The sequence below is a fragment of the Falco cherrug genome, chromosome 1 (genome assembly GCF_023634085.1).
Source record: "Falco cherrug isolate bFalChe1 chromosome 1, bFalChe1.pri, whole genome shotgun sequence".
Classification (NCBI taxonomy): Eukaryota; Metazoa; Chordata; class Aves; order Falconiformes; family Falconidae; genus Falco; species Falco cherrug.
The window spans coordinates 58,092,017-58,116,233 of NC_073697.1; the positions used below are offsets into that span (position 1 = coordinate 58,092,017).

The 24,217-nt window shown below is 37.1% G+C and overlaps 1 protein-coding gene across 11 annotated transcripts in view; it reads right to left on the minus strand.

Annotated features, from left to right (window-relative positions):
* Positions 1-24,217, minus strand: part of FRYL (FRY like transcription coactivator) — a 185,837-nt gene that overhangs the window by 102,404 nt on the left and 59,216 nt on the right. For all 11 annotated transcript variants that reach the window (XM_055715557.1, XM_055715549.1, XM_027797290.2 and 8 more), the window contains 2 exons: positions 9,323-9,522; positions 2,853-2,906 (listed from right to left, as the gene is read on the minus strand). In XM_055715557.1, coding sequence (XP_055571532.1) covers positions 2,853-2,906; positions 9,323-9,442 — 174 coding nt within the window. In that variant the 5' untranslated portion in view covers positions 9,443-9,522. The remainder of the gene's footprint in view (positions 1-2,852; positions 2,907-9,322; positions 9,523-24,217) is intronic.

The window sequence follows — 24,217 nt, forward strand, 5'->3', positions numbered from 1 at the left end:
ATATGCTTATTCTTTTTATTTAAAATAATTACCATATTGTTTGGATACTAAATTAAAGATCATCTTATATAAAAATAAGTTAGCCCTCCTATTTTAGCATTAAACTATGCCTAGCTTGAAAGCAGCAATCCAGAAAAAGAGAGATCCTATAATACCCAAGAGGGCAGGGTTGCACTAGTCAGCATTCTATTCCTCAGAATGAAACCGCAAAGTGGGCTCCAGTCTTAAAGGCCATAAAACATTGCTAACTGCTGCATTTAACATACCCAAGAGCACACTGAGAGGTAAGAAGAGATGCAAAACTATAGGAAGATGCTAGAGCCCAAATTCCAGCTATGGCCCAAATCCTGATCCTGAAAACATTCTTCAAGTTGTGTCGAATCATAAACAAGCCTGAACCCCAGAAACGCATCTGCTTTCACTCACTGAGATGGCCAAGATATGCTTCTGCATGATCATAAAAGTTTTGGTGTTTAGGACAAGAGTAGGAAATTGCCAAGTATGACTCCTACAACAAACAAAGGAAGAAAAATACAAGCTATTTCCGTTTCAAGCTGTACAAGCAAAAATATTTTAAGAAATGCAATATATGCTCTAAAAAAAATATCTCCTCTGGTAGCTTCTTGATGCAGTGGGAATGATAAAGGGAAAACACTGGTACTAAAATGCTAAATTTTTTCAGAGTTTAAAAGTGTTATCAACATAAAAATATCCCTCTCTTTTTCTAACATTTCATCTCTTCTAGCCAAATTTACATTGTTTCAATTAAAACCCCAGTGACAAGTAAGAGTTACACTATTTGAAAAATCAAAACCGCCTGGTTTTGCACACTTGGATCTAATAGCAGCCCTCTTGGTCTAGTTATGCTTCCAACAGAAAAATTTATAATCCCATTAAACAGCTATTTTCCTTTTTCATGATAAGGACAGACAACATTACATGTCTTCCTCCTCCATCCCTCTTCTCATCACTTACTGAGCTGAGAGAATGAGTATTAACTACATACCTTCTTACTCCCACAGTCCCTCTTGTGTCTCAATTGTGCTCTTTTTATTCACAAAGTACACTTACTACTCAGAACACCGTAACAGTACTGCTAAAGTCAGTTTTTAGACTTGAATTCCTAACTCTGTAAATATCTCTGTGTAAACAAGGTTGGCCCAGCGACAGCTCTAGCTTCTCTGCTGGATGCTGTGGCTGTGCACTCTGGATCCTCCTCTCTGCCATACTTCGCCGATCTTCTTATTCTGCAATCTTCTGCACTGCTGGAGAATCGATCTTAATATAGCAATGAACAAGAGAGAAGCAATCTTAATTCCTTTTGCCAAACCACATCCAAAATTCCCTACCTAAATTCCTGTCATCATGACAAGCCCTGTCATCACAAGGGAGCCATTCCGCTCTGACTCTCTAAAGTAGTTATTCAGTACCATTAAAATTTAGCTCTTCATGAACCCAAAGTAGATTAAAAATAATTCTGTTTGATTATGTGTGCGTGTGTGTGTGAGAGGCGAGTTCTTATTTTGTTCTTTTGTTATTTGTAAAGTACTACGTTTTCAGGAAAATGAGTTTATTTCTATATTACAAGATTTCAAAAGTTATATGGATTATTTTTTACGTCATTCAATATATCTTTAGAAGCCTATATGTAGTTTAACATGTGACTACTTATTTATAAAAAACATTCTTCACTGAGGAAAAGGGGGGGGCAGATTAGTAGAAAAATTAGTAATATTACTGATTCACAGATTTCCTTAGATCATCCATTATCATTAACATTATTTACCTTTTGGTCAGCTTTAAAAAAAAAAAAGGTAGCCACTAGAGAATTTATGCCCTGTCCCACCCTCACCTGTTTTCCTTGCTTAAAAGTAAACTTTCATTTAGGACATAATGGCCTTACTGCTGTTTAGATTGAAAACATAAAAAGGCTACGTGAGGTTTTTGGTGTTGGTTTTGTTTTTCTTTGAAAATAAAATTATACGTCAAATATTACATGGTATTATTTGTTTCTCTTTTGGGAGGAGTGGAAAGAGGTGCACAGATGGCTATTAATTGAAAAGCAGGGGCAGGTCAGCAGATTTTATTGCAATGTCTATTACCTATATCCAGGGAGTAATGGAAAGCATGAAACAAAAAAACAGTTATAGAAGATAGGGACAGAATACTGAACTTCATACAGTAAGATGCTATTCAGTAGCAGTTAAAAATAGGAACATGCAATTAATGAGGCTTCATCTGAATGGTGCCGCACCATTGCAAAGAAGCAGTTATGGGAGAAAAAGCACGTCTATACTACAAAAAAATTAGAAATACAGACAATAAACTTGAATAAATTGAGCGGAGTTATTCCAGGTACAGTTCACTTACAGTAAGTAAAACAGAACAGCCTTACAGTGCAACTATATGCTCAAAGGACAAGTAACTTTTGAATCTACTTTATGCCTTCTGCCATAGAATCAAAAAGCCCTTAGCAAAAGCCCTGTTACTGAAATTAACGCTATTTCTTTATAAAAGCAAACCCCCAAACACTGAAACAGTAACTGATACAGGCTGAGGTTCCACAAAGCTCATTAACAGGAACAGAAATAAAGTCTTTGTGTCTCCACCATATTTCAGCATCTTTCCTCCAGCCGTTTTCACTGCCACCTTCACGTAATTGATCTATTCTAGCAGTTTCCTACTACCATATTCTATAATGGAAAATAAAGTAATGAACATTCAAGGTCTAATCTTCTGACACTGATTCAGACATGGATGTTCCAAGTATTTACAACAGTGGAAATACCATTCTGCAAAACCAGAGGCCACCTGCATCCAAAAAAACCTGCCTTCAATTACGTGTCTCCTACCTGATCAAACTGAAGATCTTCACCTCTTTGGAGAGATCTGGACAAGAGCTTTTCCTGTAAAAAAACATAAAAAGAAATATGAATGCAATTGACCATTATCAAAGATAGATTCCTCCTTTCTCAGTTATATTAGGGAGCAAACAAATAACTTTTAACGTGAATATCTGCATTAGTTTTCATCTAGAACCATTTACAAAGACATGAAGTGTACTCACAAAACAGAGATGTAAAATTAATTTTGTAGCTTAGTAGTAATATTGTTCAAGACTGATACACAGAAAATGTCAAACATCTTTCCCAAACAGCAGGGCCTACAGCAGTGTGCTCAGACATAGCTGGCAGTGAGTGCCAAGAGTAACTCAGAAGGAAAGCCATTCCCATTTGAATTAACAAGGATATTCATGTTCATAAGGCAGTTATTGTAAGCTACAAGAATGAATTTTAAAATGCTTTCACCAAGGCAGAGACAATTGTTCAATAAATTTCCAGCCTGCACTTTCCCTGAACGGCAATGAAAAATAGCTAGAATATCTAGTCCAGAAAAAGGAGAATGTCCATAATAATTTGCTTTACATTTGAAATAACTCTGGAAAGATGCAAAGCTACAGAAAAGATGCCATACTAATAAAATTTAATTATTAGAATATTTCACTGCTACCCATACCATAAGACAAACTGCTCTGTTAAAAGCAAAATTAAATTATATTCTTAACAAAATAACATAGTGAGAATTAAAGCATTAAGAAAACAAAACAGTCATGAACTGTAATAGTAGTGTAATAGTAAATCTTATTAGTCACTGTGGAGAGTACTAAATCACACAGTTTCAAAAGATACAACTTTTATAGTCTCTTGGTAAAAAAACAAACAAACAAACAAAAAACCCAGACAGACAAGACTAAGCCCCACTTACAGGCTCTGAGAGTCAATGATTTACTGTAAGCCAAGTGCCACAGTAACAGCTTTAAAGGTGAATTACGAAGTGGTAAGATACATAAATGGCTGATGAACAGTTCTTGCTACTTAAAGAAATTTCAAGCTACTTTTCACTCCATTATAAATGAATCAAAAATGTTATCTTTGATGAGGAAAGCAGAAAAAGTGCTCAAGGTGAGGAGTTAATAGCTCACATTATATTGCAATAAGCAAACAAAAAGCTTCTATGAAGCCAGTTAAGACAAGTAGTAAGCTGGAAGAGCTGTTAACCTGCCTGGTCTGGGATGTAAAAGGCAGTGTCAGCAATACTGACAGCCAGTATTGCTCTCAACAGGTTGTGCCTCAGTTAACATAAAATAACTGCTCAGTACTTCAGTAACAGAAAACACCTATGCTGTCAGGCTGTTGACAAAAAATTAAAACCCAGTATTGCTTGGCATTTAAGACTTGCAAGGCTGTATGTTAAAATTGGGATTGCATGTACCAAGTCCAGATTCAAACCGACAGCTTATTTTCACTTGTTCTAATCGTAATCTTGAAAATACAACACAATTTCTGGCATTTGCTGCTATGAGTGCAACTGTATTTCTTGTCTAAAAGGACATAATCTCTGGTAAATATTACAGCCTCTGAAAAGTGGAATTCCCAGGCAACCTGAATGCCCAGGCAAAAAGCATTTGCCTACTCTGAAAGTATAACTGGAAATAATATAGGTACAAGTTCACAACTCATTTTCACTTTCCATAATCCAAAGAAACTCACTTAATTGCCTAAGAAGACACTATGTATGCTTCCAGTACGCCTAAATAATAATTTAAAAAAAATAGTTCTATTTGTTCATCAGTGATGTATTAGCCAGTGCTCTTTCACTGGGTATTCAAAAGCAAAGGGAAAAGATTTCAGATACTGGCAAAGAAACATTGTTTTTAATTTTTACAAATTCATAGGATTTTACATGTCAAGTCAGTTCAAAATTCTGTTACGAGAACTGATGTTTCAGAGCTTTTGATATAAGCTCTATAGAGCGCTTAGAACTCTCTTTTAACTAGAATTTCTCTCTCCCCTTTTTTTACAAGGGAACATCTATTGTAGGTGAATTAATGTTATCTGTCCTATGCTTTTAGATAAACTACACAAATAATTGTAATCTTATCTATACAGCAAAAACACGAGAAATGTTCCACCCTATATAAACACTGTATAATGCTAAATAAGCTGAAGGAAAATAACTAGAAAACTATTTCCCAAGAAGATAAAAAAGTGACTTTCATGTAAGAAGATGGTAAAAGTCTGGTTCCTTATGCCTCCTCACAAGACAATGCCCCGACAGGCCAAGTTTCCACCATGGTACTACGAAACTATTCTACAGGTGAACAAACACTGGGTTTATTATACCCACTGCACCTGTCCAAAACCAGAAACAGCTAGAGAAAAGAATGGCAACAAATCAAAGAGAAGTTAAATACTCTGTAAGTCTTCAGATGAACAAGTTGAAATTCATGTCAATAGATAGCAAACTGTCTTTAAGATAGGTCTGGTTTTTCCCCTACATTCTATACTAATGGAAACACTTCTGTACATCAAATGTTGATACAAGTTCTAAGATTTTTAGTATCAGAAAGAATGAAGACTTGACAAGTTCATAATGCTCCCTATTATTTTTCCTCAGCATTAAAGATTTTAACTGCTAATAGGTAAATATCACCATAGTTAATATAACACCAACCAAACAAATGTGACATAACCAAATGATACTCAAAGGGGTTTATCAAGGCCTCTGATTTATTTGTATGACTTCAAAATTTATTTTTGTTCAGTGTCGCCTTCTAATTCTGCTTTGTCACAGCCCCAGTCATCTCACATGACTTACAAAAGTCTACCCAACAGTATAAAGAAAAGGTCTAGAAACTTTCACTGAATTAATAATTTAAGATTTATTTTCCTGGCTTCCTGAAGTTCTGAGAGATGGAAATAATAGGTCTATATTTACCTTTTACAACTGAAAAGAAAAAAGAAAAAAAAACCCAAAAAAACCCACACAACAAAAAACCCAAACCCTAAACTAGAAGAAACCCAACCCACTACTGAATTAACCAAAGAGCAGTTTGCATCCATTGTGTAAAGCAGAAATGTCAACATATGGCAAGCAGCAAACATCAGGATGTAGGCAGACGTGTGTGCTGTGCAAACAGCTACACCCATGGAAAAAGGTACCACCTGTTGGCCCCTCTCCAGTATTAATTGGCACCGTCCTCCGGTGGCTAACACACCTCAGCAGGGTGGCTCAGGTGAACACAGCAAAGCTGACATACTTGTTTCTGTCCTCTAAGCTGCAAGTAAGAAACCAGAGAAGCGATGCTGCCTTGCCTCCTGTACCCTAAGTGCTGAGCAGTGCCTGCATCCTTGCCCTAGCGTCAGAGCAGCATACGAGAAACACTGTGCTGAAGAAATGCAGTGTGCTAAATATTACTACTTTCAGACGAACTTTTGAAGGCACCTAGGCAAGACTTGCAAAAGCATGCATTGCTAGTCTGAGCAATGTTTAGTTCATCTCCGTGACGGACTAAAATAGCTGGTGTTGGTAACAGCCTTAAATAGTTTTGCTAGTTAGTTTTGGCTTAAACATGAGACTGAACTACGATTTAGTAACTTAGCAGCTTACACCTAGTTAACAGCTTGGTAACTTGGTGGCATCATGTCAAACACTCTGCTTAAATCTGTATTTATATACAGACTGACAAAATACAAGGTAACTGAGTTGAGGAAGGATGGTATTGTGCCTCATAGTCATTCTTCCTCAGCTGAGGAAGAGTATTTTAAGCTACCATAAACTGTGACTGAGCCCTTTTTCCTTTAAAACTATATACCACTACAAAAGACTTAGAAGAATTTACTTTTTAAAAAGTGTTTTAATTTAATTTGCTCACTAAAAGGACGATCTTCCTTCCTGTGGTTATGCTCGCTACTTGAATCATTTATTTTAAGCACTTGCTGATAAGTTCTTTATGCAACTTTGGGAACTCTGCAGTATTACTATTTTGCAAGCAGAGAACTCTTAATTAAATCAGCAAAAGGAAACTACTTTGTTACTTACTGAGTATCCTAAGCAAATTCACAGCCAGAAAAACCATTTAGTTACTTTCTAAATTCACAAGTCAGTTACTTCTAAATGAAACCCATACATCTAGCCAAAACGGTACTCTACCCTTATCACCCTCAGGTCCTGTCTTGATTTGAAGCTACTATTTCATTTTTTAAAATTATTTTTTAAATTAGATTTTTGCTCCCCTACTTCATCTTCAAGTTTTGCAAAGTGTCTAGCTCCTAACTTTAATTGCTCTGGCTCCAAATTCCCTCCAATAGCATCATCTAACAGCCTAGCTTCATCTAACACTTTAAAGATTTATGTAACATTGTATGTATTCTCTACATTATTGTTTGTAGCCAAGTCATCCCACAAATTCAAATCACACTAAAATGATAAAGGGCTTTCCTCTCTTCCATTAAAGCCTTTTCTCAAGTCGGTGCTTTTCCTGTGCCCTTTCAGCCTTTGGTCTTTCATTTTAGATGTCATACACTAGAACTGAATATTCACTATTTATATGAAATACTATGTACAAAAATAAAACCACTTCACCATTTTGGTAATTCCCTTCACTGAGACACCTAAGGATTTCCTTCTGCCTCTGTGTTACACAGGCTCAGGTTGTTTCACTTTTCCCCAGCTTTTGGCACCTCTTAAATGTCTGGGTTTCTACATAGTCCTTCCTTCCCAACACTATAAAATAAGGAATGCTGCCTATATGTGTAAATTTACATTTGATTGCATTAAAAAACATTTTGTTTAAAAGAATTCAACTTAGCAAATAAACCCAGAGAGAACTGTAAAAGACCTTCACAAATGATTACCCCAGTAATATTTATAATTTCTTATTTTATCCCAAAGAATTTTATACATACTGTATACACACAAAATAGCAATGTCAGGATCTGATTAGTAAAAGATCCTGACTAAGGCAGACTTCATGCAACCACCATAAAGGCTCACCAGACAACAGAGCTGGGAATCACTCTTCCTTGAAAAGTGTATTATTTCATTAGTTACATGGGTTTTCTAATTTTTAATTTGGCAAGATGTTTCAATTTGCTATGATTAACAGATTTTAAAACATTCATTTAACAGTCAGCAGCATGGCAGGGAGACACAGCCTGAGAATGTTGTCAGAGCATTTATTTAATCTGCTCTAGGGACAAGTTCTGCAGCACAAGTGAACTCCAGGCCTATTATATTTACCTTGCTACTAGTATTCTGGTTAGGAGATTTAACTTTGAACTAGCTGTGTGTTGTACAGGAAAAGCCCTCTTCAGCTCATCCAAATCACAGCCAACCTATGTCATTCTGGTCAAACACCACCCTCCCCATGTGTTTGGCAGATGAACAGAAAAGGGGCCAAGGGAGCAGCATTCGCAGCAGTAGGCACGCAGGCCACCCTGAGTGGAGCAACCTGTCCTTCCAGCCACAACATCAACACCCCTAGAGCTCTCCTCTTATTTCTTAGCCACATACCCTTCACCATCTGCATGGCCCTTTTCCTACAAAGTTTCTGTGCTTTCTTATCAAAGCCTCCTGAATACATGAGTCTTTTGGATGTCTACAAGGAAAGAGACAAGTTCCATTTAAGTTGTAGGCTTGTCTGGTACACACACACACACACATACATAATGTATACCTAAGTAGGTGTATATAAAGAAATGTTTCATTTTCCTCAGCCTTTGATCTACTAATGGTTTCAGTTGAAGATGATTCCATCAGCAACACCACAAAATGTGCTTAGCCCCATTTTTGTGTTCTTTTGGACTGCTTCACAGTAATATTTTTTCCTAAAGTTTCAAAACTGGGGCTCAAGTCTTCACACGTGCACTTCTGCACACAAACACTCTGCAAGCTGTGAAGAAGCAAACTCTGGAAGCTTGCTCAGCAAGTTTCCAAGTTAAAAAAAACCTTCCCATCCTAGAAATTTCCAAGTTAAAAGAAATCCATTTATTTCAAGATCATGTGATCTAGACTGCCAATGGAATTTTGCATTTCGCCTGATCTGCAATATATGCTGGCTACTATATTCTTCCAGGTGTTGGGTGTTAATACTTTGGAAAACAAACCAAATGCATCTTTTCTTGAAGTATATGGTCAAAGTATTGCTTCAAAAAACATCAACAGGAAACACACTTTGCAGTGGTACTGAAGAAACATTTTTTGTCGTTGCTATTTCCTTTTGTAACTTTACAGAACTTATGGATACTAAGAGTTTTAGTTTCCAGTAACCACTACGTAACAGTTTTAATGAAAGTCAATAAAACATAATCCAGGTAGCCACCCCTGTTTGCAAAAGCCTATTTATTCTTGAAGTAATCCCTTTGAAAAGTCAACAATATCTGGGGACATTTTTTTTCAGTAGCCATACATACGATAAAACAGACTATTTTAGAAAAAAAGCAGGACCATTTCAAGGGATACTATGAAAAAAAGGACTCACCAAAGGTTCAGCCATTACAACTTCAATTTTCTTTTCAGCCTGAACAGCAAATTCAGCAAAGAGGCTTTTGATGACATACTCGCCAGGTTTGACATCTGGATCAATAGTAATGTTAGACATGATGATGCCTCTCTTTTCCCAGGTGGAAACAACACTTGGAGAAACTCTGCGTTTATTTACTCTGCTGGGTGGTGTGGAGGCTGTAGGAAAAAAAAAAAGAAAAACAAAGAGCTATAAAGAAGAGCTTCTAAACACAGTAACTGTCACTTCTTTACTTTCCCATGCTCCACACGTATTCACACAGTAAATTCTGTAAACCAGAAGGAGGAAACAACTTAGCTATAACATCCAAAAATAATATATTTTTTTTAACTAGGTGGGGAATTCAACTCTAAGTTGCATAAAGCTTTACAATGTAACTCATTTTTTGTTACTGATAAACCCCAAAAACTGTCTTACGCTGTGTAAACGGTCCCTTTCTGAATACAACTGTATGACAATCATGATAAAGATTACAGCTTTTAATAACTGGTATATTCAGTTTGAGTATGACTAAAAATCAAAAGGTTCAATGTAAAGAGTTATCTCCTTGTATTGTGAGAGGCATCTGCTTGATTCCATTTTTCTGAATCGTCCATGAAATTTAAGTTTCTATTTGGTGTCCAAATATCTGCAAGACAAATACTTCTTTGGCCCCTCTTGGCACTTTTGGTGAGCTTATTTTCCTAACAAGAACGCAAACCCTTTCTAAATATGTCATACTAACTATTTTTTATCTACCCTTTAGTCACAAATCTGAAAAACTTGTTCCTTATCAGAAATAATAATGAATCTATCAATATAAATAGCAATGAATATATTAGCCTCCCCCCTAAGGATTACTGCTTTCACCTCTATACTGAAATTGTCATATACTAAGTTTACACATATTTACGCATCTTTGTTATTATTTTCCTCCCTAACAACTCAAAAATATTATCATAGCTGCCACTCAATCTGAACTGCAGTACTGAAAATCAAGTATCAGAACTCATGTATGAGTTTAACACACACATACCAACCACAGTAAATAACTACAATTCTTGTCCTACACACTGCAAATCAAAATAAATATTGACATCTCTACTGATGCCCTAGATCTACCCAGAAAGATCTGATATTTCTCTAGCATATTCCACAACTGCAAATGTTACTTTTTTTATTGATATTAGGAATTGGTATTAAGAATTGTTAACTTTTTATGGTAAGATTTTCCTAAGACAAGGAAAGGAGCCAAGTCTCAGTCTATTTTATTGTATTTTATACTGCACTTTGCTCAGGTAAGGCTTTTTGCAGTTAAAGTGTGAGGAGATGCACTTGTCCAGTTTTGATGAACTTGCAAAACTGTTGTCTTTTCAAGTTGTACATGTGCAATTCCTATTAGCTAAATATTATCCACAGGTTTTGCTCAAACATTTTTTTCAGTGTTCAACTCATCCATGAAAATAATGATTGCCATGAAAACCAAACCTTTGGTACTTCACATCTTCTTCATAATTTCTTCTATCAGTTCAGAAAGTTACATTTTACATAACACAGATCTCCTCGACTTCCATTGAAAGTAATGATTTATCAAACATTTTAGTGAAGTGAGAAATTCAGCAGGAGTCAGAACAGTCACAACTACCTTAGCCTCTAATCAAAAAGGAAGGTTTCCTTGCATAAGGTGATGATAGTAGTCGTGTTTTTTTCCCCTAAGTTTTTGTACAAACTCATAGTTGAAGTAGTGCATATTTTTTCCTGTACATAAATTGCAGTATGCCATCTTCAAGGCTGGAAGGACTTGCCAAGGTCGCAGAGTTGAGTTCCTGGCAACCAAGGGCAACATCAAAATGGCACACTGCATGCCATAAAGCACTTCTGAACATCCTCTAACATTTTGACCTAGCACTTTGATCTTGGTAACAGAGGTCCTAAAAGACACAGAAAAGCATGTGCCACACAGCACAGGCAATGGGAGATCAAAGACAACGTTCTAGATCCCTGTAGTGGAAGTTCGCTAGATGGAAGTAAACAAAGGCATTAAGAAACAGAATAAAGTGCATGCTACAAAAGAATAATGACAACCCAAACCATCTGACTTTAAAGAAGAATTTGTTCTTATCCCATATCTGATGATTAGCTTGTCCCTCAGTACAGAAGCATAAAAGTGTCAGGCGCTTTAAAAAAATTTTCTTCACAATGTCCACATTCTCCAGCATCTGCACTCTTGTCATTCTTTAGCCCCAATACTCCCAAAGGCAACCCGGGAAACAAGAGAGATGCACGTGTTCAAGGAGGAGAGCACAGAGGTTTCAGGAGAGGCAAAAAGAAGGAATATATCCACCCTAGCCATAGCAGGTAACAGACAGGAACACCAAGTATGAGACAGACAAAACAGAAAAATGTTGCAATACACAGATTATGAAGAACTCTTCTTTCATCTCCATCTGCATGCAGACGAACAAAATAAAAAAAAAATCAAGTACCTAAGAAAAATCAAGTATCCTAAAAGATACCACACATTTCTAAGTAAACAGTTGTTTCTATCCCGAACGTGAGAGTTTCTAAGAAAGCTAAAGCTCTGTTCTACTCAACAGACAAACTGGACTCTCTATTATTTTAAATCATATACTGAAGGTAATAGACTGGAAAGAAATGCGAGAAGTTTAAATCTCCTTGGGAACATCATTAGCTGTGTCTGGTCAGAAGGAACTTAGCAAAGTAGCTGCTTTGGCTCCTTCTCGACTTACCTACTGGAGCATGCCACAGTCCCCACATTATCAGGACTGGGGACTTAAGGGAACATGCCACAACAGCTCTGGCCCAGTCCATGTTCCTAACAATGAGAAGCTGGTATTCAGCCAGCTCTTCTCTCTCTCTAAGGAAACTAAGAAGCACTAATGTGCTCCTTAACCCAGAACTACATCTAGATTCGCTTTCACGTGGACAAGTCTTAAAGTGTTTACACAATACACTTACACTTCTGTCTCATCTTCAAAACACTGCCTTTAAAAGTCCCTGTCATTTAAGAATCAGGAAAAAATTGAGAGCTGGTCATCTTCAAAGTACTATCTTTACTTAGTGTTAGTAAACTAATCCTGAGTAAGAGACCATCTCAGCATGTTAACTTCCAAAGCCTCAAAACAGCCTCTATCACTAAGGATGAAACATTCCCATCCCAGAAATTTCCAAGTTAAAAGAAATCTATTTATTTCAAGATCAGGGAAACGCTGTTTAGACTGACCTAAATCCAGGCATACTGCAGACAAATCCTCCTACCACCCTCACGTGACAACATAGGAAATCAACTCAGAATGGGTAAACTGGACAAAAATCTAACCCCGGCAAGAAAAATTGAAGCAACTGGACTACAACCACACCAGCTCCCAGATGTGCTGTGACAATTTCAGGGCAAAGCAGAGGGCACAACCATCAAGTCAGGGAAATGTGGTACCAGGACTGCCTTACATCAGTCTGCAATGTCACAGACCCCACTCCTCGGGACGTTTCACACAGCCCCCTTCAGACGGCATAAGCTGCAGTACTGTCAGAGGATGCAACCCCTCCCAGCCAGCCATCTTCTTCCTGTACCGCCTCCTACTCCTGTGCAAGCGAACGTAAGCGTGCAGCTCCGTAATGAACTGAGAAGTGGAAAAGCAGCATACGTATTAATTTTTTTTTTCCCAGGTTAATTTTGACACAATCAGTTGTCCAATTCACTCACCACATGACTGCACATATGCTTATGCCAGCAAAACACGAAAGTCAATGGAGGGACAGCACTTGCCTTTTTACTCTTCCAGCAGCAAAGCAGAGTTAAGACTATCCTGCAGCCGTACATGTTACTAACCTCTGCGTTCACATGCACAAACTCTTCAGTTGGTAATAAACCTCCCCAAAAAAACAAGGGCAAAATGTCAAACTGAAGCAATTATAAATGCTGCCGTGAGAGAATTACAATTATCTTAGTTTTGCTGAAATGCCAGTGTATTCAAAAGGCAGAATAAAAGACTAGGATTTACTTTTATCTATGAACTTGCTGAGGACTCCAATTCATGACAGCATTAATAGTCCACATTTACGACTCTTGCCTTGCATATGACAATGTTCATGGGTTTATCTGCTACGTAAAAAAAATCCACACAGGAAGGAAAAAGGGGAGGGAGCTTGACTGTGTTTAATAAGAAGATACATAGTAGTTCCTTAAAGAAAAGTCAAAATCTATTATCAGATTTCTTAACTAGGTCAAACAACATTGTTATCTGGTATAATTATGTTCAGTGGGATTCATTTACTCATGAACTTACTATCAGTAACACCGTAGGAAGGGTCTAAGTGTATTTTAAATAGCATGTTTAATGGAAAAAAAAATCTCATTACAGGACAGGATTAAATAATTTCTTTCTACTATTCTTTGCCATCAAAGCATAAGCCGTTCTCTGCTCTTAGCTTCCAGAAAAAAAATTAGAGTTTCAAAAATTATTTTGAAGCTTCAAAACATGGACCATTTTACAGAACTTCAGATGAAATCCGGAACAAAAAAATCATACCACTTGCAACAGTTCAAAAAAACCTCACCTACTTCCATAAATTGCTTGAAAACACTGACTGTTACTCACTTGAAACAATATCCTGCTTGTTTGCTCTGATGCAAGCTAGTGCTATGTGGGAAATCTGGGAGCAAGTGCCATAGGAAATCTCTGTTAAACAATATTGTTTGGTTGCTAGGGCCACACCAAATTGTTTGGATAGTTTGAAGGAACAGTAAAACAATACAAAGGATAATTAGACAGCCAACATACTCCTGAGTCAAAAGGCAACACACCCAGATGAATGCTAAATGAGAAACAATGTTGTTTCGTCTTAAACACAAATGTCCATAAAGGTTACTTGTTTCTATCACCCTGCTTCTCTCTGTATAGCCCAAATGCGTCAAGTATTTGAGATGTAAGTAGTATCCTGTTTACCAACAAGATTATTCAGGATTCAAACACACAAAGCAGGTACCAAAGCGTAACGAACACATCCCAGCCTGTGACAGTCTATGAGTGCGTTTTACTTCATGGCTAATATGAAACAATGATTTTTAGCTGTCATACAATTTTTTTGGTACTACTTTACACTTCGCCAAGTGTTGACACTTCACGTGTTCTAAATAGTACTAAGTTTTTCACATTTTTCCTACAACTGAAATACGCTTTCAGCTGCTGCTGTTTCTCAAGAAGTTGGACTGGTCTGACTGAAGCAAACCTTCCATCAGGTATCTCCCCACTTTTGAGATACCTGAAAATACATCTAGAATTATTTTATGGTTTTTAAATAAGGTATCCAAACAGAAAATAAGGATACTCAATGCACTTTTGATAGGGCCTCCACAGTTTTCATCAAGCAGATGATATGCTTGGTTACTATTTTTAAAGTTCACTGCTAAGGCAGTAAATCATTTCACACAGCTTACATTTAATGATTAAGCTTTCTGTTATTATTTTTGCAGCACATATAATATCACAGTTACTTTTAAGTTTCCTGTGATACTTGCTGCAGAATAGGGTTTGCATGTCCCACTGGCAAAACAAAACCTCCTCAAGATTGAAAATATGATCTGTGTGGTTACTTAAAGGTATTTTAATTAAGCTCCTTGTCTTCTACACTGATAAACATCTAGAACACTTCATCCTTCACAGAAATTATATTAATATACATGGAAACACATCTGTAACAATTGTTAGAGTGCTTCATAGCAACAAATCTTCAGTTATTTTCCCAAAGGAATCATTATTTTTCTCCTAATAAGGACATCAATGCTCAAAAGGAATCGCAACCTATCCAGCATCATCCCAAGAAATTCTAAGCAGAACCAAAAAGTTAAACTTCGTTTTCCTGCCTCCCAGACCAGCAGTCTGTTTTCTAGGGTGCACAACTTCTTCAGAAACTCTATCATTATTTCACAGTTCTACAGTTCCTGTAGAACATCAGGTTTCTATTCCAAAGTCTCCTTACTCCTATCAGTGGAAAAGCCTCACGATTTGAACAAGAGAAATGGTGAAAATCTTTATGAAGACAACACTTGCTCTAATAACAGATGCACACTCCAAATCTTAGCCCTCAGTCTACAGACAAATATAAAGAAAGATCCATTCTTCACTTTTATCTCTTGGATTTGCTTTCAGAATAGTGATGGGAGGATGCAGTTGCTATTCATCTATCCAGCCTGGGTTGCTGAAGGTTGCTGAAGCATGTGACAGCACAGCAGACCAGCCAGGCCTACTACACTGTTTTTTGTCCAAACTATGTACCACTAGTGATAGTGAATGGAGTCCGTTCATAGATTGGACTTATTACTACCTTACTAGCTCTAGCTGTAACTGAACCGCAGCTGATCTCATGCACAGCCAGCACCACTGCACATATGACTCTGGCTCGTTCCTTGGTTTGCCAGCATCACGCAAGTGCTGGAGTCAGCAGTCTGCAGAGATGGTGGATACTTTTGCATTATACTGCATTCATCCAGATTTCTCCATTTATTTCATGAACACTCATTTACCAACAAAATGTTACTAATTTTAAACTGTGCTAATAGATTACAGTAAAACACCCTTATTTTAACCACTTCATTATACAAAAAATGCTCTTCCCTTTTTTTCAGTGATGTGTATTATTCTCAATATAATTAATTTCTGTCAGATGCCATTTTTTGAATAATTCTTAAGACATGTTTAAAAAACAGTACCTAATAAAAATAGTATTCTTGATAGAGGTATGAAAACCTCGAAAAACCGAAAGTGAAAGGAGAGGCACAGCAACCTCCTGATACCACAGTCATATACCATTTGCAAGATAACCTAAATAATGTGGATAAAATCCACAGTTTTTGCCAGTGAAATTATTTATCAATTAAGGGCCACCGAACACACAAATTTTCACAGATTGCATAACTTAGATACTCCTTTGCTTTATGTAACATACATCTACTGATCAGTAACACAACAAATATAAACACAGTGGTTGAAACTGACATCACTCCAAATACACTAGAATATACATAAATCAAGAAAAAAATCTGCTCTTTCTCCCATATTTCTCATATCTTAGTCTGGTTACATAGTCCATGATGAACAAACATCCTGTTGTTTTCAATACAGACTATACAACTAATTTATCCAGTGACACAAAGTATGGCATTCTCTCTCCTTTCTCTGGATTATAGTATACAGTGAATTATCTTTGGAAAAATGTTTAACAAAGATCATAGCTCCACATGTCCAATTACACTACATGAACAGGCAAAGAACCATTATCCCATTAAGAAGCTACATGCACTAAAAGCTCAGACTGCAAATTCTTATTCACCTCTCTCTCTTTCACTGATTTTATGTGAATTTGATGAAAGGAATTAAATAACCAGCAGTGGTAGCTCATACTTCTGTCATGCATTTATGAAATGTCACGTTAATAAAATGCATGGATTATCCACCTGTGAAGTAGAAACAGGCTTAGACCTAGCTTAGTTCAGCAGTATGGTTCAGTGCAACGTTTGCAAAGCCAAGTCAAACCTTTCAGAGAGAGGAAGTTGTATGTGTGTCGGTAACTTCCCCTCCATGTCTAAATCTGAACTTACATTTCACTTCAGCAGTAGAAACATTTCCCTATCAACAATTTATTTGAAGACCTTCAGATGTGTTTATATTACATTCATCCAAGCTCTGGAGCAAAGAAACATAAATGAATGCTGCACCAATAAACAGAAGATAAGTTTATTTCAACAGGTACCTGATTAAGTATACGGCTAAAACATGAAGGATATCCTGGGAAGGAATTTCATTCATAAACTGTAGATTTCAAGACTTTCATTTGGCATAATGCTTTCTAGAAATCTAACCAGTGTCCTGCAAGTGAGAAAGTGAAAGAGAAATAAGTTTTGGTAATATTGCTTCAAACTTAAAAGTGATGGGGTTTGTTATTTTTAATTTAAAAAAAAATAAAAATCAATTTTAAGTTCAGAAGAAAACTTCTCCTCCATCTTTTCCACATCTACAAACACAGTCAAGATGCACGAAGTCAGTCCCCTGCATGTCAAACATAGACAAGTCTTTGAAAGGTCTCTCTCCTGCTTCTAAACTCCCCACCACCAAAACCTTCTAGAGACTTTTTGCTACATTCTCTGCCACATAGCACCTTTCCCCCTTTTTCATACTCATATTCAGACACTCCTTGATAAAGTATTGTGAAGAAACTAAGAAATTCTTTTTGCCTAGCTGCTTTAATGGCTGAGCAAATTCTAACCAGCAAACATTCTAGCCCCTGTAAAGGACTTTCTATCTTGTAGTCTCTTCCCTACTTTACTTTGAGAAGTCTCAAAATAAAAAAGGTGTATTATTTCTTCCCAGAAACTCTAGAATAGAAAGATAAAATAAATCAGAGAGGTAAAATCAGGAAAATAATTTTTAAAATGCTTATTTTGCCTAAACTCAAGACACATGACAATAGAGAAACTGAGCTGTGAACTTCTCCAAGTAAATCCTACTGGCTTTGCCAGTTCTTAAGGACTATGCTAGTCATTCCTCTTACCTTTATACATAGGTGAGAAGGAGGAACCCCACAAAACCTATCTGAAACTCCCTCATCTGTGAAAAGCAGCACCATTACTGAATTGCAAAATACCAGTTTAAGTGTTTATCCCTAAGCAAAGCTTTCTTTTGGGCTGAAAAAAAATTAACAAAAGAATCCCAACAATCCTTAACAACTGTTAGCAAAGTAACGTTACCCTCATACTCTATATAGAGAACCTGCTCCTCTGGAAATTTGTGACTGAACAGGAAGAACAACAGCCATGTGTATCACGTACAGTCCCATATATCAGATGGGCAGGTATTTTTTATCTACAGAAGGTAGAAAACACAAATACTTTTATTAAGAAATTTAATGGTTGAAAAAGAGGTCAGATCTGACATTCAGGGCAGTGTCAGGACATCCAGGGCAGCCAGTCAGAAACAGGCTATCAGTCATTCTGGGCTCTTCCTGTTCACTGAGAATGCTGGACTTGAGAGCAGCAAAGGCTGCTAACAAGCTACAGTCTCAAACATATTTGCTGAAGCTCGCCTGATGAATGCTACGTCATTCTAACTTAGTATGGGATGGCAGGGCAGAATGTCCCATCGATGGTGCAAGCAACTACCTTTACAGACAAGAAGTTTAAAATTAAATAAATAAAAACCCCACTAAGATGTATGTAGGACCTATTTTATGTATTTACATTTAAAAAACAAAAATCCACCTTAACAACCTAACAGCTAGGACACAGATGGGGCATACCAGCTGAAATCGTTACAAGCACATGCAAAAAGTACAACTCATTACGTGAATTGCTTTATAGAGCCTTCTATGGCAGATGATGAGTGTAGATTATTATCAGACAAGAAAAAAAAAAAGGGGAAAACAAAAAAATAGTTTTGATAGCACAAGATGCCAAAAGACCAAACTATACACATTGGAAAACAATGTACTAAAGCATAAAAATTAGAAGGAGAAGAGGAAATCTGTTTGAACACAATTGTCTCAAGTCCTGCCCAGTCACTCTTGATTATGGCATGCCATCAGGAAATCCTGACCATTAAAGTGACAGACCATTAAAAACATAGTTCATGTAATTTATTTTCTATAAAAACATCCAGAATAGAAAGCCTCTTCAGACAAACCATTTTAATTAAAAATCCTATTTTTAACTCACAGAAACCTTCACTTAGAAAGACATAAAATTTATTCAATAGCGTACTTCCTAACTACTTTGCTTCATAGTGAGAAAGCTGTTGCCATGCAAGATCAGCTTAAAAGAATGTAAAGGGTAAATCTCTCTCTCATCTGTCCACAACCTAGAACATAATCCATCATGTATGGAAGTAGGATAATGGCAGGAATGTAAAGGTTCAGGGCTAGAAGTTAAATTCCCAATGGTAATTTTCAGAAATGCTTCTACTGTCCTAAAGTTTCATACAACTGTAGCTTTCAATTAAATTTAAAGCTGCACATATAATAAAGTTAGATTTAATACATGAATTTCTGCTGGAAAACAGTTCTGTAATCAAGTTCCAAACTTTTCAGAGAACAGATACCCCCCCAAGCACACATCTATTACCTACTGTCTTCTTTCTCAGTAGTCATTGTGAAGACTTAACATGACTCTACTGTCAAAATACTTTGCACAGCACCAAAGTATTAGTGCTGTGATGTCAAGTAATAAAGGTATGTATCCTGATACCTGTTTATTTTGAAACATTTAACAACTGAGCATATGTAACTGCCAAGTTTCACTCATTTACAAATTTTGTATTCCCTCAAGAGTAACCATGTAAGCATAAAAACCCTAAAATTGCTTCTTTACCTCCTATATCTCAATGTTAGGTTTCTACAGCATTCTAAGTCATACCTTTAGCAGTGATGAAACACAGAAACAATTCTATTCTAGCATGATTAAATTGAAAAGGGGAAAAAAAAAAAGGCTTACACTACCGTTTTTGAAGAGCATTATCTGACACATTTTTTATTTAAAATTCTTACTGCAACAGGAATAAAGACAACTTCCTTTTGAGTACGGAGAGCAAGGATAGACTAGCATATGGCTTAGTTCTTCTGCTCCACCTGCCCTTCAGAAAATGTAAACCAAGCCACTGCTAAGTCTGAACTAGTAGTATTCCCTGCCTTTCAAGGGGGCCTAAAAGCTCAGACTCTTCACCATACCAGTCATGGTTTTCATGCTTTTAGATAGTACTGTGGATTCATGTAATAGCCAAGATACCTTAACACATGAAAGCACCACACATCTTTCCTTCGCTTCTAACTTTTGGAGTTAGAAGGACAACTGGAAAGAGCTCGGCTCAGATGTCTAGCCATCTGGCATCAATTCCAATGATTTATGCCATCAATTTTTTTCTAAACACGAGCAGTTACAACTTTATTTGATGATATAATAGCTAAAAATAGTGACACCGCCCTATGGCTCACTGCTGGATTCCCAGCGTGGCTGCAGCATTGACACAAACTTCACCAATAAGGACCTAGAAATAAGGTATCCATTTCAGCCTAGCAGATAGGTATAATCCTACCACCTGTATCAATATTTTGCAGTATTTTGCCATTAGCAGAGGGGTGTTTTTTTAAGAGGAAGTTTCCAAGGGGGATGCAGATTCCTACTGAGCAAATTTAAGCTTGCTAGGGGGCAGTTTGGTTTCTTCTCATTCCCCCTCCTGGGTGCTGGACTGCAGTTTGAAAGTCACAGAATGACAGTCAACTTCCCAAGTGACAGATAAGTCTGCAGGTAACCTTGCATGCACACATTCTCCCCCACACCCTTCCTGCTTAGTATGGAAGGCATGCCCTGCTCAGCCCATGAAGGTGGGGGAAGCGGGGCAGAGAGCAGAACTTTTACTACTAACAGAGAAATCCATTTTTTCCTTCCTGGGCTATCAAATGAACACTGCACCAGGCTAGAAATACACTGGCGCTCTGAATCCTATGTTAAGCATGAGCTAACAAAGGCAGTAACATTACATCAATGCTTGGCTAAGTGATGTTAAAATAAAAAGCATAAGGGAGGCAAAAGCAGCAGTGGAAAGATATACTAGTCATGTCTGAGGACTAGAAGAGTAGAAAGAGAATGGAAGGGAATTTTATTTGGTAGTGTTTATTCCAGATTTCCATATTCACTGTTCTACAAGTTAAGGAAGCACACATTTCCACAGCACTGATGAGAGTGAACTTACTCTGAATAAAGATATCATTTTTAAGGTACACTAATTACGTGAAGAGAAAGAGAAGCTTTCAGTAGTACCTAAAAAACTAAAATTAAGGCAAGGATATAGCATCAAAGGAATACAAACACACTGATATATGGGCAGCATAGACAATTCAAATTAACACTTGTCACCAGAAACATCATCTGTGATGAGGTTTTGTTTCTTTTCAACGTATTAATAGATACATATACACCACACATCAAAAAATGCATCAAGTAACAAGGTCAAAGTGATCATAGGCATGCCTTTGTTAACCAGCAAACAGAAAAAGAAACTTAAATACCTTCTCTCATCTTTCCTAACCCACATTTCTCTGGAAAAACAAAACTCCATATCCTCAGATTGAAGAATTAAGGATACAGAAAACCCTATCGATGCACTGTACTGAAAGAAAAAACAATATCAATATGCTCAACAAATTTACGCTCTATATTATTTCCAAAAAAAGTGTCAGAAGCCAACAGCTTTTGCAAAGAGTTCTCTCACCAAGTACAACAACCCAAACTAGTTTGTTTAACCCCCCCCTACCACTGCCTGCTTACTCTTTCCAAGTGAGAAGAGGGCAATTTCAGCTTCCAGTAGCAGAAGACTTTTCCTCATTATGCTTATTATGCTCATTATCCTCAATTATCCTCATTAATGTCAAACCGATACCTTTCCTGAATAAATGCAAAAAGTAATGAATACTGGCAGCCTTGCTATAAAAAGCTATTTTGGAAAAGGACTCTGGAGCATCAGTTATAAAGTAACCAATAACTTCAAATCATGTATCACTAAAAAAGAACAACCTATTTTAAAAGAATCTTAAGAAACTAATTTAATTTCTTTTTATATGCTCCGTATAAGCATATTAATATTTCAGATGAAAAATATTTCTACAAATTAAAGCTCCAAACATTACATTAGCCCAGACTAGGTCCATTTACAGAGCATTTTCACATCTTTGTAAGTAACTGCCTAGTGAAGCAGTCAAATATTATAACAGTATTTCTGATACTGAGGTATGGTTTGAAAACTGAAGTGTTAGATATACACACACAGATTAAACAAAGAGAATAAACAAACAAATACATTTGAGCATTGGAATATGCTCAAGCACACACAGATCAGGGTTACAGTAAGTCTCATGCATTAAGTATCAATTTCAGGAAAGAACAACTGTTCTACGTTCTAATTCTGTCAGTTTTGCCTAGTAATCCTCCATATGAACATACGAACTGGAAAGGGAAATAAACCTCTGAAGACTAACTCAATCTGTCACATTTAACACAAACATGCTGAGGAGGAAAAGAAATTTAGGAAAAGATTTAAAAAAAAAAAATCAGCACTTTCAAAATGTATTCTTACAGCAAGTTTGCTGAGGAGTCAAAACAACACGACAAAACCCATTTTTTCCCACATCCAGGTAAATATCTAAATGTAATTGTCAAAACCAACCAACCAAAAAATCATACCTGAACATATTCCCTAAATAAAGTTTTCTGCCCTGAACTGAGGGGATCAGCTCTTCTGAAAATTCAAATCTGATGGGTTTTAGTTTCCAGTACAACTAACCAACAAGTTAGTACATAGCAGAGGTTGATTATTTGTCAACTAGAGCATAAATAGCCTTGTGATGGCACATACATATCTTACAACATTGTTGTAAATTCTGTTTTTAAATATGGTGTAGCTGCCTGTGTTTTTCTGTTTACCAAACGTACTCTTTAAAGCCAGGGCCTTTTGTTCACCAAACTCTACAGAAAAACAGCAATGTCAGCTGCTGAGTTGGTGATGGTCTGGAATGCCTATTTTAATTTTTTCTTGGGGGGAAAAAAACATTTGATGAATATGAAAATCAGAAAACATCCAGACGATCCAGGACTGTTCACTAGGTCAGTTATACAAATTTGTTTTGCTCCTGTGGTTAGTTTGGGAACTGTATTTTGAGGCTCCTCAGCACTTTTTACATTTCTAACAGCACAAGGTAGTGCTGAGTTCACACGAAGCCCTAGCTAACAATATTTTTTTAGAAGTTAGCATAAGACACTTGTATTTCTAACTAGACTTTCTGAATAAATTTATTTATGCTAACCGCAAATAAAACTAAGCCAAACTAGCAAGAATCTGAAGTTGTGCAACTCCTTAGAAAAAGAGATGACAGCCTTCAGAGAAAGTGCAAGGGCACAGCACAAACCTGGCAAAAAAATCTCACGTACCATGCAGACATAGCCAGCACCTGAACTGGACTTCTGTAAGAGGACAATACTAAGTGCCATGCAGTGCTATTCTTAGCCACCATAAACACACCAAGCTTTCAGAGTTAACAGCTTCTTTGTTAGTTCCAGGGGAGGAGGCTAGTCACATCTGAAATAAAAATAGGTTATCATATGCTTCTCCGTGGAACTCCAAAACACATGGCTAAATTGTTCATTTAAGATTTCAGCTGTGTGTATTACAATTGAAAGGGAAAAGGAAAAGCTTTTCTCTTCTGTGTTCTTCAACTTTCATTTTAACTTTTTATCTGATTCTAATCTATTTCAGAAAGTAGTTTGCTTTCTCCACTATAAGGACATTTACCTGGTTTCAATACATTCTTATAAGCTCTAAAAAGCATTGCAGAGAACTGTAACTCAAGAGGCTCAGACTGGTATGAACTGGAAGGTCTGGCTGTGGAGGCACCCAGGGAAGTGGGGCTCCCAGCATGGCCTGTATGAACGGCACCCAGGTGAAGCAGGTGACGGAAAATTCCTGACACCCACCCCCCACATATCTACCTGTGATTTCACAGCACACCCAGACCTGGAGACAAAGAACCATGATGACTAGTAACAACTCACAGAGGTGGGACAGGATGGAGACACTGATCACTGTCCGTTCCAAAAACATATCCAAAATCTGTTGGCAACCAAAGAGGAACTCGGGACATAAGGATAATGTGGCACCTGGCATCCTCACCTCCCATACCATGGCCAGGGATTCCAGACCAGCTGGACACAAGCATCATGGTGCCATTTTGCAGGACAGACACCATGAATACCCTTGTCCTGGTGCTCAGCTGCTGGACTGGCCTCTGGGGCTTAAGAGACTATAAGGGCAAGTGAAA